The sequence below is a fragment of the Heloderma suspectum genome, chromosome 2 (assembly GCF_057233095.1).
Source record: "Heloderma suspectum isolate Gila_16-S chromosome 2, 16-S_ref, whole genome shotgun sequence".
NCBI lineage: Eukaryota > Metazoa > Chordata > Lepidosauria > Squamata > Helodermatidae > Heloderma > Heloderma suspectum.
Genome location: NC_139459.1, coordinates 136,098,636 through 136,114,379, shown reverse-complemented (window position 1 = coordinate 136,114,379; position 15,744 = coordinate 136,098,636). Strand labels below are relative to the sequence as shown.

At 45.3% G+C, this 15,744-nt stretch overlaps 1 protein-coding gene across 1 annotated transcript; it reads left to right on the top strand.

The window, feature by feature from the left end:
• The first annotated feature begins 9,088 nt into the window (after window positions 1-9,088).
• CCIN (calicin) lies at window positions 9,089-10,916 on the top strand. The gene has a single exon (XM_084834880.1). It carries the CDS (start codon window positions 9,104-9,106, stop codon window positions 10,877-10,879), a length of 1,776 nt encoding a protein of 591 aa, XP_084691006.1. The 5' UTR covers window positions 9,089-9,103; the 3' UTR covers window positions 10,880-10,916.
• Window positions 10,917-15,744: the final 4,828 nt, after the last annotated feature.

The window sequence follows — 15,744 nt, the reverse complement described above, 5'->3', positions numbered from 1 at the left end:
GGCAACAGAATCTTTGCTTTGTCAGGGGCGACAAATGACTCGGGTCAGCTTTTTTTCCGCTAGGGTCTCAAAAAGGAAAACAGTCTTAGTTTGCAGTTGTAACATAATTTACAGTGTCAGCCAACTGGCTATGCAGGTCTCAGTGTTTTTGGAGACAGCTACTACGATATCTTCTTCTCAGTCAGGTTGGGTCTCCCAGCTTACAGGGTTTGTTGCAGCTTGCAGGAGCATGGTAGTAGCATTGTTGGCTTGGCCAGGAATACATGTTGTCTGATTTCTCGATCTCTTCAGCGCACACACTCAGGCAGTCCGACCCTGGACACCAAAATCAGTGAGATTTCTTTATTGTAGGGAATCCCACAGCAAAAGCTTAATGGTTACACTCTTCAGAAATCATATAGCTGATAATCAGTAGCTATAGGCGCTATGTAGTTCCAGAACAGTTCAAAGTTAAACACTATTACCGTGACTGAGATCTTCATTGTGGTTGCTCTGCTTCATTCTGTCTTGGAACCGTTCTCTGGCACACTTTCCACTCTAAGAGGGGTGTAGCCCGTGCCCTGGGTGCTGATTCTTCACCTTTACCACGTTCCTCATCTTCTGGGTCTTCATCTTGAGTTACCACTTCCTAGGGATTTCATCCCAATCGGGTGAGGTGATGATGTTGCGCACTCTGACACTCTTTGGGCAATTCTTCTGAGCTCAGCGTATCAGCCTAACAGCTACTTCTTCAGCCTTACGCTCCCACGCCTCATTGGAGGCCAGGCTGTCTTGCAACATTTCTCTAATTAACAGCGTCAAATCGTGTTCTTTCCCCAGCTCGTCCTTGAGCTTTTCTGCTTTATCTCTCCATGCCAACTCCTTCTGCCCGACAGTTTGCAATGCTGTCAGCAAAAGCCACGTCAGAGTTCCTGCACTCTGTGCCTCCTTAGCTGACCACTTTCCCAGCTGCAGAGATTCTAACGCAGTTTCCAGAGCCACTGGTGTGCAGTACTTCTTGACCTCTGGGCATGCTCCTGGTCCGCTCAGGACTGCTGACTGCTTTGCGACTGGACCCACAGCTCCAACTGCGGACAGCCTGGGAATTGGTTTTGCATGCTGACAACTGCATCCTCCTTCCCTTTGACTCTGAACATACCAGTTCTCTTGGTACCCTGCTTGCTGCGCCAATTGTATGCCCGGCCATGGGCTGCTAAGGTTTGGAGGTGCCAAGATAGTGAGAAGCCAGATCCAGGTTTGCTTACAAGGAGACTTTATTGAGTACCGTCAGCACACAGGCGTACCCAGTGATTGGATCAGACAGCTTCTCTGAGCCCAGAGCCATGGGGTAAAATGGGTTTTATACCATACATGTCAGCAGCGAGGCAGCATGACAGAAGCAAGCGTTAATTAGCATTCATTTGCAACTTTCCCAGCATAGGCTAACAGTACTTGTTCAGAGGGAAAACAATCAGAATTTTCCCAGCACAGACACCTGCAGTTTTAAGGCAAACAAGCTTCACTTCTCAGACACATCCTAGGCCCTGATAAGATACTAGCCTTCATTAACATGGAATGTGCTGAAGCCGCGCTATCGACCTTTGACTCATCTCACATGCTCAGTGGCCCACTAGCAAGGAAATTGCACCAATAATGAACCTAAGCCAAGCATTATGGATCTCTAGGCCCTCTACAGGTGCCTTGGTTACAGGCCTGGTGCCATTACAGTTGGCTATGTTGGCTGGGGCAGATGGGAGTTGAATACAAGACTCTGGAGGCTACCAGGTTGGGGGAGGCTGCTTTGCTGGGAGTCAGCCCCATTCAGATTAGGGGGACTTGCATTACCTTCCAAGTCATTGTGCATTGGATTGGGCTTCATGCAAAGTTCCGTATAGGAATAAGGTGACTACATTAATCAAGGGCTTGGAGCACCTTCAGTACCAGGAAAGTATAAAACACTGGGTGCTTGTTACTTTAGCAAAAGGCGAGATATGACGGAAGTTTATTTATCTTACTTGTTTACATTATTTGTATACCGCTCCGCATCCAAAAGCTTTCGGAGCAGTGAACAGCAGATAGGATAAAAGAATAAAAACACCATGTTAAAATAATTACTATTTTTTAAAAAAGAAACAGAGTTCTGATAACGTTATGAATAGTGTAGAACAGGAATAGGGAATGTGAGGGGCTCCAGATGTTGTTGAACTACATCTCCCATCAGCCCTCACCATTGGCTATGCTGGTTAGGGATGATGGGAGCTGCAGTCAAACAACATCTGTAGGGACAAACAGTCCCCACCCCTGGTGTAGGAAGAGAATGAATAGATTTCTTTTCTCATAATACTAGAACCTTGGGGTCAGCCTGAAATGGTTTGGCACACAAAACTGTACTTTTGTCTTGACTACTTACAGAGGTAAATAGCAAATTTATCACTATGATAAAAATCATCATCACTATTTATATATTTATAAATTTATAAATATAAAACACTTACAAATTTAAATTTAATTTTTAAATTAATTTTAATTTAATTTAAATTTTAGAAAATGTATAAATTTTACATATTTATAAATAGTAAATTGGTCACAATTTATGATAAAAGTCATCATCACTGCTCAAGATGATGACTTTGCATCCTCTTCCTCTCCTGTTCACAGGGCATTTGGTTGTGTGGCTTCTGTGAAGGGTCCAGTCCCAGCTTGGTGGAGCAGCAGCAGGCAGAGAAGGCAATGATGGCAGTCCATCATACTTTACCTTACAGAATTCAGTCCATGGAGTTATTTATTTATTTATTTATTGCATTTATACCCCGCCTTTCTCCCTCTCGCAAGGAACTCAAGGCGGCTTACATTATCCTCCTCCTCACCGTTGTATCCTCACAACAACAACCCTGTGAGGTAGGTTGGGCTGAGAGTCTGTGACTGGCCCAAAGTCACCCAGTGAGCTTCCATGGCCAAGTGGGGACTAGAACCCGGATCTCCCGGCTCCCAGTCCGTCACTCTCACCACTACACTACACTGGCTCTTACAGCCAGTTACAGCAGGTGAATCAGGTGACGTATCCAGAATGCAGCCTCGTCCAGTTTTGTTGGATGAGTTTCAGTTGGTACAGCTTGAGGATGTTGACAAGGTGCTTGGACAGGTTCGTGCAACCACTTCCATATTGGAACCTTGCTCTTCTTGGCTTATAAAAACTGGTAGGGCGGGAACAGCTGGCTGGGCCAGGGAGGTGATCAATGCCTCCTTGAGAGAGGGAGTGGTCCCAGGCCTCCTGAAAGAGGTGGTGGTGAGACCACTCCTGAAGAAATCCACCCTGGACCGGGAAGATCTGAACAACTTTAGGCGGGTGGCAAATGTTCCTTTCCCAGGCAAGGTCCTTGAGCAGGTGATTGCTGACCAGCTCCAGACACTCTTGGATAAGGCCAATTATCTGGATCCATTTCAGGTGGGGTTCAGGCTGTGTTTTGATATGGAAACAATCTTCGTCACCTTGTAGGATGACCTGCTGTATGTCAGGAGAGGAACAGGGGGTGGGGGGGGCGAAACCCTGTTGATTCTCCTTGATCTCTCAGCAGCTTCTCATACCATCAACCATAGTATCCTTCTGGGATGACTGAGTTGGGAGTGGGAGGTATTGTAGTGGTTTTGCTCCTACTTGGATGGTTGGCTGCAGAAGGTGGTGCTTAGGGCATATTGCTCAGCCCCATGGATTCTTCAGGATAGGGTTCCACAGGGGTCACTTTTGTCCCCCATGCTATTTAACATATATATGAAAGAGTGGGGTCATCAGGCGTTTTAGAGTACATTGCCGTTAGTATGCTGATGACACACAACTCTGTTTCTCCTTTTCATCTTCATCAGGTGAGGCTGCGGATGTGCTAGATCAGTGCCTGTGACAATGGACTGGATGACAGCTAATAAACTGAAACTCAATCCAGACAAGACTGAGATGCTGTTAGTGGGTGGTTCATCCTGTTTTGGATGGGGCTACATTCCCTCTGAAGGAGTAGGTTTGTAGCTTGGAGGTTGTCCAGGAGCCATCATTGTCACTCAAGGCTCAGCTGGCCTCAGTGATTTGGAGTGCCTTCAACCCGCTTCAGCTGTGATCCAGCTACACCTCTGTCTGAATAAGGATAACTGGGCTCCAGTCTATGCTCTGGTAACCTCCAAGTTAGATTACTGCAACACATAGTATGTGGGGCTGCCCTTGAAGATGGTTCGGAAGCTCCAGCTTGTTCAAAACGCAGTGGCCAGATGGATAGCAGGAACCAGAAGGTCTGAGCATATAACAACAGTTCTGGCCCAATTACACTGGCTGCCTATACATTTCTGAGCCCAATTCAAGGTGCTGGTCTTGATCTATAAAGCTTTACACAGCTTGGAACTGCAATACCTGATGGAGCGCCTCTCCCAGTATGAACCTACCTGTACATTATGATCAAGATATGAGGTCCTCCTCCAAGGGCTTTTCTACATGAGGCATTGATTGGGCATTCATCATTCCCTACTTATGGTTGTTTAAGGGTTCATTAGATGATGTTGTGACCATCCAGTTTCGCTTTGGTGTTAACAAGCACTTTCGGCAAGTTTTTTTTCGAGCAGGGAAAATGTAGCATTTAATTGTTAAAGTGAAAGAAACTACTTTTTTCACTTGTGTACTTGTGCTATTCCACTATACCACAGGGCCACCAAGAGGTTATGTAGCAGAAAAGGAAACGGTCTTCAGGTAGTGCTCAGATGTCAATTTTGCGATGAAATCCAAAGTAGATTCAGCAGATTAACAGCCTTGTGTAGAAAAGCTCATAGTGCCTCCTCTGAGGGAGGTTCAGAGGATGGCAACGAGAGGACCTTCTTAGCGGTGGCCCCCTGACTGTGGTATGCTTTCCCCAGTGAGGTCTATCTGGTGCCAACATTGTCATCATTTTGGCACCAGGTTAAGACTTTCCTCTACTCCCAGGCATTTGACAAGATATGATGAGGCATTTTAGGTTTTTTGTTTTTTTTGTTTTAATTAGGTCCTGGTAGTTTTATTGCTAATGGTTTTTAATTTATTTTCAAACTGTTTTAAATTATTGAAAGTTAAAAGTTTTATATGTTTTATCATGCTGTGAACTGCCCAGAGAACTTTGGCTGTTAGGTGGTAGAGAAATGTAATGAATAAATGATTATTAATAAATAATACACTCCAACTGAGAAAAAAAGAGGACACTAACATGAGTTGCACTAAGGAAGAATACAAAGCCAAACAAATAAACAGAGAAAAAAGAAAAGAAAGAAAATTGCATGAAGTTTAAGCCTGGTTATTGACAGAGAGTAGTGCATTTAAATCCCCCCCCCCCCCCCGACACATTTTACAGGACAAAATATGAGTGGAATCCATCGGCTGCTTGGAGATTTTCTTTATGATTCTTTATAAAGGGTGGGTGGGGAGTGCTGGGACTTTTTTCATGCATACGATTGTGCCCTTAATCTCTTTTCCATAATCTGAGAGAAGGCTTTGAGAGATGTTCTTGCATATGTCCCTGATTTGTATATGAAAGAAAATCATCCCACATTGTATAAAAATCAGGTATTTTGACTTTGCCCTTAGCTAATTTCAGTTGATATGTCAATTTTTATGCCCTGGCTATTTGCCACAGCTCCATCTACCAAGATTTCAATGTTGGAAGTTCTGCAGTTTTCCTGCTTTTAGCTATTACCCTGTCAGCATGAACACGATTAATGCCTTAGATGTCACTTTTCCCTTTTGTTCTTCCCATATTGTCAATAGAGTCAATGCTTATGTGGCATATATAGTTTGATGTATAATATTTGTCATTTCTGACATCATGTTCCAAAACTGTAACACCAACAGGACATGACCAGCACATATTAATATATAAACCTTGTTGATTAGTTTCTCCAGCAGTATGTATTGGAGACTTCAATACAGGGGTGGGGTGGGGTGGGAAAGAGATTTTAGTGAGTGGGGAAGGGAATTCTCAGCTTGACTGAAGTCCTGCTCTTGTATTTATTCAAGATTAAATTAAGAAAAAAAAAGAAAGGCAGGCAATGCATTTTAAAAGCATTTGTTACCGTTGTTTTAATTTCTCATAGCAACATAGTCAACAGAGGTCAAAGTGACCTTTGTTGTAAGCAAAGGGATTTGAGCCCTTGGCAGCATATCTAGCACATCTAATAATTGCTTGTAACAATAATCACTCAGGACCAAACTAGACGATACATTAAAGTGGGGCTTTTCTGTTGAGGGCCACATTCCCTTGGAGATCATCTGTCAGAGAGCCCATGCTGGTAGTGGGCGGGGCCACCTCTTTTCTCTCTCTCTCTCTCTCTCTCTGACACCTTTCTTCTCTCTCTTCCTCCCCATCCAGGGGGCTGCCAGGGAAGGGACAGATTGCTCTTGCTAGAAGTCTGAACTGATCGCTTGCAGAGAGGTTTCGAAATTAAGCTGAGGCCCAGGGCCACCAATTCCCCATCCCTACTTTAGATGTGTGTGTGCTAGGCATGTGCAGTGGATTCAGATGAAGGCCAAAGCCCAAGCAGAATTGGGCCCCTTTGGACTAAGGCTGTGCAGGGACCACCCAACCCGCTCTGGAGACCAATTTGGAGCTTCCAAATCAGCCCCAACCCGCCTTGGGCTGATCCAGAGCTGGGCCAATCCTCTTTGGCCTCCAGATCTGAAGCATGATCCAGACAACCGAAGCACCCCCTGCCCAGTCGTGTGAGCTCCCTGGTCCTCCTTACCTGGACCCGTGGGGAGTGCCCGCAGCTGCCACTGTCTTGAACGGAGTCACTATATTTCTTTTAAAATGGTGACTTTTCTTCCAGTAAGTAAATGGTGTGTAGATTGCAGCTGTCAAGGGGCCATCTATGCAATATTACAGGTGTAAATGGCCCATTTACACCTGTAATATTGCATAGATGGCCCCTTGACAGCCATAATTTACACACCATTTACTTACTGGAAGAAGAAGAGTCGCCATGGTGACTCCTTCCAAGATGATGGTGGCTGCAGGCATTCCCCACGGGTCTAGGTAAAGAGCAGGAGGCTCGGGTGGCTGCCTGGATCGGGCCGAAGTGGCCCGAACTGCTTCGGGAGGGGTCTAATCCACTCCAGGAGCAGTCCAACCCACTTTGGGCTGCTCCCAGCCTGCTCCAGAACCAGACCCTGCTCTGCTTCAGGATTCGGGCCAAAGCAGTGCGCAGCCCTACTTTAGACCATTTCTGGTGCTTCCCAAGGTGAAGCAGGCTGCCCTCTGAAGCCACCAGAATGTGGCTTCATTACTTTCATGCATGAAGACACATATATTCTCTGTCCACTCCAGTGTCTTATGGTTTCATTTCTCCAAAATGCTGATTGTGGGGGGACTGTGGTTGAGTGACTGACAAGACCACCTTCTTATCCCTGGCAATATTTTACCAGGGGCTCCAATCACAGTGCTTTGGGGGAGGGCATGGATGGAACCATGAGATGGCTATGGTTCCATCCATGAAAAAAGCCTTAAACTGATATTCATTCATTGTAACTCCCTAGCCCCCCCCCCCCCACCTATCCTTTTGAAACTTTGCAGGTTTCTTGCCTGGAGACAGCTTTATGATGTGTGCCGTTTTCATACAAATTGCCCCCTAAAACAATGGTGGGAGGGAGGGGTAAGTAAATCATATCCCCCCCCATTTGAGGACTCCCTTCCACACTGCTGCACCTATTCTCCTGAAGCTATGCAGGTTTCTTACTGAGGAATACCTCTTGGCTGTCTGTCATTTTCAGATAAATGGTCTACAACAGTGGTCCCCAACCTTTTTGGGACCAGGGACCGGTCTGTGGAAGACAATTTTCCCACGGACCGAGGGGGGATGGGACTGGGTTGCAGTAGGGGTGTGGGAACCCCCCTTACCTTGGGTCCAAGGGGGGGCGATCCATCCCCCCCCCCCCGGAATCCTCGTCGGCCCTGGACTCGCCGCAGAACTGCCCTTGTTCTTTGTAGTTATAGGCTATTACTGCAAAGAACAGGCTCCGGCAGGGGGAGGACTTCTGGCCGCTGGGACGCCCTGTTCTTTCAGTAATAGGCAAAGAACAAGGCCAGAGCCGGCTGGCAGCTCTGCAGACTTGCTGCGGAGCGGAACCGGCCAGGGCCGGCGAGGATTCTGGGGCGGGGGGATCGCCTCCGCCCTGCGGACCCAAGGTAAGGGGGGGTTCCCACACCGCTACTGTGGCCCAGCTCCTAACAGGCCATGGACCAGCACCAGTCTGCGGCCCAGACGTTGGGGACCCCTCTACAAGGAACATAGGGGGATAAGTGCAGCCTCTTTAGGATACATTCTAAATGTCAAGGCTATTCCTGCATGAAACGTCCTTTGCCTATTCATCTGAAACTTGGCAGGCTTGATCCCCTTAGAGAAGGCAAGTCATCCTCCAAATTTCATCAAATTCTTCCAAGAATTAAACCAGTGTTATTGGTAATTTATAAAACAAATCAAAATCTAAAAGGCATGTAGCACAAAACCCCCAGCACCTATTTTTTGACATTTGGCAGGCATAATCTCCTCCCAAGATGCTACTGTGCCTGCAAATATCATGATTAACTTAACTCCCATTCATTTCAATGGGTCTACTCTAAGTAGGACTTATGTTGGATATTACCCCATGATAGAGACCATGGTGTATGGGAAGAGGGATTAACCCTTTTGCCGCATTAGTCGATCCATATCTGTTTTCTGCCCACTTTTGAGACAGATCACATGCAGCGGACCTAATAAATTCAACCGGAACATATTCCTATATGACCATTACCAAAGCATACTGCTTTACCTACAGACTTCTCAAATCCTAAGATTTCCTTTGTAAGAGACAGCCTTTTTATACAGTCTCTAAGCAACCTTACCTCCAATCCATGGCACATCTTTCTTTTCGAACCATGTCTAGTAACCGAGAGACTAATATTCTTTCAGACAAAAGGGATAATCTGAGAAGGATGTTTTCAACACATGTCACAGGTAATTGTGACCTGGCAACTATATCTCATGACATCACTCCTCTTTATCCAGAGTGGGGCTTTCAATAACTGGGCAGAGTCCTCTACACTTATACCATCATCCTTCATTCCAGACAACCTTGGCTCCAAAAATGAAGATGCAGTTTACAGAGAAGAACCACAACAGTTTTATAATGCAGGCCCTCAACAAACAGAGAAAGAACAAGGAGTTTTGTGATGTGGCCCTCAGCGTGGACCAGAACATCTTCTATGCCCACCTCAACATCTTAGCAGCTGTGTCGTCCCATATAAGGAATCTGATATCCAGCAATGACATGAAAGCCGACGATGAGCTCTTTATTATCATTGATGCCAAGTTCCTGAGTCCTACCTTGGTGGAGGAGTTGCTTGACTACTTCTACACTGGGAAGGTTGTGATTTCAGAGAAGAATGTGGAGGACCTGCTGAAGGGAGCCAAGTACTTCAATTCCCAGACTCTGAAAAGCCACTGCTCTGACTTCCTCCTCAGGTCCCTCAAGACCGACAACTGCCTCTACTACATGCTCCTGGCCAATACATATGACCTAAAAGAGGTGGGAGATGCTGCCTACGATGGCATACGAGATAATTTCCATTACTGGGCGGGCCCTAAGGGCATCACAGACTTTGTGCACTGCCCTTCTCATGTCTTCGGCCGGCTCATTAAAGATGATAATCTTCATGTGCAAAATGAGGATCAGACATTCCTGGCTCTCATTCAGTGGGTGAAATACAAAAAAAGTGAGAGGGAGAAGTTTTTTAAGAAGTATTTTGCCCACATACATTTATCTGCGGTCTCCACCAAGACGCTGCTTGCTGGCTGCCGGGAAGTGTTGCTGTTTGCCGACCACACCGGCCCCCTGTCCCGGATAGAGAACGTTCTGAGCGACCGTAAACATGGAAATCCACAAAGCCTGATGCTTTACCAAAGGAAAGGGGCACTAATAGACTCCGTGGTGATCTTAGGAGGGCAAAAAGAGCAGGGTAAGTTCAACAGTGGGGTTTTTGCATACATCATTGGAGAGAACATTTGGCTGAAGCTCACAGAGATGCCTTACAAAGCAGCTGCTCTCAGTGCAACATCCTTAGGGAAATATATTTATGTCTCCGGAGGAACAACGGAACAGATTTCTGGGTTGAAGACAGCCTGGAAATATGATATGGATACCAACTCCTGGGTCAAACTTCCAGATCTGCCAATAGGTTTGGTCTTTCACACCATGGTGACTTGTGGGGGGGCAGTGTACTCTGTAGGAGGAAGCACAGCCCCAAGAAAGTACATTTCAAGTATCTTCAAATACGACGAAGGGAAAGAGAAGTGGGTTCTCGCTGGGAAGATGAGTATTCCCATGGACGCCACTGCGCTCATCACCAAGGGAGACAAGACCATTTACATTGTGACGGGGAGATGCCTGGTGAATGGGCGCTTCTCCCGAATAGGGGTACTGGATTGCTTTGAAACTCAAACCCGGAATGTGGTGCAGTACATCACGTTTCCCATTCAGTTCAACCACAAGCCCTTGTTGTCCTTTCCCCAGGAGAACATCTTGAGCATACGGAGCCACAGAGAGAGCTTGGAAATAAACCTGCAGAAGATTAAAATGAGCAAATCCACAAACCTTGTGCCTCTCTTGCCAAATAACTATAGCTTGGATCTGTCGCATGCTGTGTGCTCTGTCGGGAATAACAAAGTGTTTGTGTGCGGGGGCCTCATTTGTCCGGGTGACAAACGTCCAGAGGAGTATTCTATCAATCGGCAAGCATATATGTTAGATCAGAACACAGGGGAATGGAGGCTTTTGGCAGAGCCTCCTGAAGCTCTGGATTGTCCCGCTTGCTGTACAGCTAAGTTGCCATGCAAGGTTCTCCAAAAAACTGTAGTCAATTAATTTGGGAAGACAAGAACAAACAGAATTTCTAGCAATAAAGAATGACTGATTTGCAGATCACAGGTAAACACAAGGCTGCTTCCTTCTGTCTCTTTATCATGTACTTTGATTCTGTTGTATAACTAGGATGGGCTGTTATGAGCACCTGCCTTGGGCAGAACCAGGGACGGGGGAAGAAAATGGGCATCCATGTATGATTTAATATATCGATAGTTAAAATATTAGATTGCGTAATATTTTCTTTTCAGTGTGGAATATTTAAGCAAGTTTTCAAAATGGCAGATTAGCCGTCCCCAAACTCACACCCTCCAGATGTGTTTGACAACAAATCCCATCATCACCAGCCAGCAGGATCCTTCCTGGCTGGGTGCGGGGCTGGCGGGAGTTGAAGTCAGTGATGTGGGGTGGAACATTTTCCAGTGCTTAATTTTTCCATGGAAATGTTTCCATTTCATAAGTTCATTAGTCACAATGCTTGGATGCCAATTGCAAAAACAATGTTAGTCAAGCTTGGCAGTTTCAAAGTTGTAATTAATGTTTTTCAGGTGATTATCCCAAGCAAGTGCGTGAAAGAATACATATATGTCACTGAAATATATATATGTCTCAAACTGAAGGTCCCCTAACAACCTCAGTGGAAAAAATTGAGCTCTGTTAAAATAGATGTGTGGTTGCCAGCATATCATGTAGTTATTTGGGTTGCTAAAATGTATTAGTGTATCAACAGTTTTCAGTACTGGGCGGGGGGTTCTTCTTAAATTTAAACAATGTAAAGGAAGTATTATATTTAAATTTTTACAAGTATTCCAATAAAAATGTCTACATAATAGTCAAGGGTGCAATCCTATGCATGTTTAAACAGGAAAAAATCCTACACCTCCCAGAAATCCCCAGCCAGCATCCTATGTATGTTTAGACAGAAAAAAAAGTCCTAAACTCCTAGCATCCCCCAGCATGGCTGGCCGGGGAATGCTGGGAGTTTAGGACTGTTTTCTATCTAAACATACATGGGATTGCGCCCTAAGTGAGCTTTAATTTCTTCCTCAAATATTTCAGGTCAAATACTTGTGGTGTAGTGGGACAAAAAATTAACACGGAGTACCTTTGAAAGCGTTGTTGTTTACTAAATACAAGTAAAAGAAAAATGCTAAATTAGTTCACTCTCTAGGGCACCAGAACATTTCCAATCCAAATTATCCTATGCAAATTACCCCAATTTGAAATTTTCCAGAAAATCCACATCATTAGTTGAAGTCTAATACATCTGGAAGGCACCACATTGGAGAAGGCTGTGGTAGAGAAGAACCAGATTGCAGCTTCTGACTGGGTCCTGTGCCCATGCTCTACCTAAGTACATCAGCCATTGAGTCTTGCAGGTGTTGAAGAAAGAATCAGAGTGACATTGCAGAGCAGGAACCAGCAGGATTTTTGGCGCAACAGCTTCCAGGAAGAAACACTCATCTGAGCAGTGAGGCTTTGGAATTGCAGCAGCAGCTTATAAAGTCCACAACCATTCTTAACTATCTTGCTGCTGGTTCTCTGGTTGGTGGTGGCAGTGGCCTGCCCCAGGCCTAAAAATGCTTCGACTCACCTTTAGATGGCTCTGCAGCAGCAAGGTGCCCTGTGCTCCGTATGTAACCAGGGCCAGTTTCTTGCCTCCCCCTATCCTTTAGAAAACAGAGTATACTTCCTGAAGATCTCAAAAATGCAGAGGATTTTAAGGAGGAACACAGGTTGACCTTGCTAACGTAGTGTTAGATTGTGACTCCATTGTGAATTTGCTCACAGCATTCCAAGGGTGCTTTTCTTAGGGAAGGGTTAAGCCTCAGGTGGGCAACGTATCCAGATGTTTTGGCCTACAACCCCCATCAGACCTAGCCAGTACAGTCAATAGTGAGTGATCGGGGTTATTGCAGACCAAAACATATGGAAGGCCACAAGTTGCCCAATCTTGGGTTAAGCCCTGCTCTGGTTTCTACCTTTGTTACCAGAAGGATAGAGTTTACCAAGATAACCCTTATGCTGTATCAAGGAAATCAAACAATGTTCTACTTATGATTGCATAATAATAGTAAGAATAATAATAATAATAAACCCATGCCAATTCTCTTCCTTTATTGAAGGACGGGGTATTAAACCTCTGTCAGCCCAAGGGCTGAATTCAGTTTCGGACAAGCCCCATGGACCCCATGACTCTTGGGAGTCCACATTCCAGGGGTGGGCAGGGCCAAACACAAAAGGGGACATGGCCAAAATACCAGAAATACCAGTGTATTTTAGCTTAAAACTCTTACTAACCGTGATTAAGTCTTAAGTGAGGTATCACAGCCCTTTGGAAAGCTAGGAAATCACTAACCGATCAGTGGTCAGGGAAAAGAGCTGGGGCCAGGGGAAGAGGCCATGGCCTTTTGGGGAACCCTGGAAGGCTGGATTTGGCCCCCAAGCACCTGTCTTAGAGGAATGAAAACAGGTGTATCTATACTGCAGACATAGGCTGCAGTCCTTGACTATTTACCTGGGAATAAGCCCCACTGAACACAATGCATAGAGTTGCACTGTCAAACTACTGAATGGCCATTCTCATTCCCATAGGGCCCTTGATTGGGATTTGGACCAACCTCCCCCGACCCCCCAAGCTGCCATTTGCTGTAGGAAAGAAGTTCCTATTGGTGCAAATAGCAGCTTCCCTTTCCAGAGGAAACAGTATTTTGAGGGAAGGGTGTGCATGCAGTTCTCATCAAGACTGTGGTACAGGGGGAAATGGTTAACCATCCTCCCCATCCCAATTGCTGGGGGGTGGGGGTGCAGCTGGCTGTTATTGTTAAAACAGATATAGGAGACCACACCTTTGACATTTCGTTGGACACCTGGCTGCTGTTAAAAGTAACAGGAGTAGAGTAGGTAAAAAATGTAGCAGACCTGGGGAAAAATGCAAAGCCTCCCTACCTTTCACAGCTTCTCATGATATTCCTTGCCTAAACTACATATGATGCATGCATGTCATCCTCACCCCTCCAAATTTCTTGGTTTTTTAAACAAAATCTCCTTCTGAGGCTGCAATCTTAAGTAAAGGGTTGGCAGTGGAGAGCTTGACTCTTTCCCCTCCAATCTTTTTTTTCCTGCTCAAAATCTCCCTTCAAATTGTTTTTCTTTTTGTACAGAGGGAAGTATATACCCATATCTTTTTTGGCCTACTTAAAGGGCGGGAGCCCCTCATCCCTGTCTCTTAGCTTTCTACCTCAGGGAAACACCACTCACTTCCTTGGAAGCACCCTTCACAGCTGGCTGCAGAGCGTAAGGGATAAGTTGCCCTTGTTTTTCTTCTTGATGGATTTATCGCAGACTAAGAACATTTCAGCTAGAGTGAGGTGCCTGTTCAGTTCTTAATCCTTCCTCTTTCGCAATCCACTCACATGAGCTGAAGTGTTTGCAATAACAAAACAAAAAAACAAGAAAAACAAAAACAAATAATGAGTGGAAACTTACAGAGTCCTCTCAACCCTTGCAGGAAACAGTACTGATTAATTAAGGAACAATTAATAATGCCTGCACTGAACATGAAGTAACTAGAGGCAGAACTCACAAGCAGAAAATTTCTAATTAAAGGCACGGTACCCCTGAAGTTGGTGTTACAACTGCATTTTAAGTTTTAAAAAATCACCACAAATCAGGTTTGAAAAAAGAAGGAAGGATAACAGAAAACTCTAGGCAGCAACAGGCTGGCAATGTTGTCTGGATTCTCCAGGAAAAGTGAATTAGCGAAGGATGGCAATTTCAGTCAAAACTCTCCTGTGGTGCTATTCCACACAGCTGCATTGGGCGTGTGCATACTGCAATCACATGGCCAGAGCTAGCTGTGTGAATCTTTCCCACCCAATCAGTGTCCTGCCAGAAGGCTGTTGATGAGGTAGAAAGACACACTGGCAGCACAATCCTATGCGTGTCTACTCAGAGGCAAGTGCCATCAAATTCAATGGAGCTTGCTCCCAGGTAAGTCTGCGCAGGATTGCAGCCATAGTTCCCACACCGTAGCTGCATGGAACAGCACCATTGAGATGTGGCTCTTGCATGGTTCAGAATACATGTGAAAAGGATAATAAGGGTAGGAGCAGGGGACTCTGTCTCAAGCATAGCCTGGACATGCCAAACTGGCATCCAATGCCGTATAATGTTAAAATAACGTATTATAGTACTTTTTGTTTTAGCTTGAAATAGTCAGGTTTCAAGGTGGCTGATGAAAAGCCACATGTCAGCTTGCTCTAAAGCCTTGATATGTATGTGGCAGGGCGAGGCCAGTTGGAAATGCAAGGTGAAAGAGGGGTGTAAAGAGTGGGGCTTTCTGGTGGGCCATGAGGAGGGATGAAATCTGGGGCCTTGGGCCATTAGCTTCTCATTCTCAACATGACCTTCCAGCCATGCTAGCCTTCCAACCAAGATAACCCTTATGCTGTATCAAGGAAATCAAACAATGTCCTACTTATGATTGCATAATAATTTACAGAGAACTATAGCAGAGAGCTGAACCAGCACAAAGAAGGGGAAATGAGAAACGGGAAAACTTGTCACCGGAATTGGCTAAGAAGTTTTTAGCCCTGTGCAAATCTCCAGTAAGGATCCACAGGAAATGTAGGGTTGCCACTTTTTCTGGCCTGGCTCCTGTGCTTTTAACAGCAGCCTGCAGTACAGTAGTGTAGCAGGTGAATACTTCACAATACTCATTTCTGAGCCACCTGCTTAATTTCTGTGTATTAGGTAGCTATACAAAAAAGCACAGGCAAAACCCAAGAAAACGTCTTGAATCCACGGAGTTTTACACTGAAAGAAAGAAACATTTAAAACTAATTTTGAAAAGGGGGAAACAGGTG

What these genes read in the sequence shown, in the direction of transcription:
- CCIN (XM_084834880.1), top strand. Translation starts at nt 9,104, where the DNA reads ATGAAGATGCAGTTTACAGAGAAGAACCACAACAGTTTTATAATGCAG.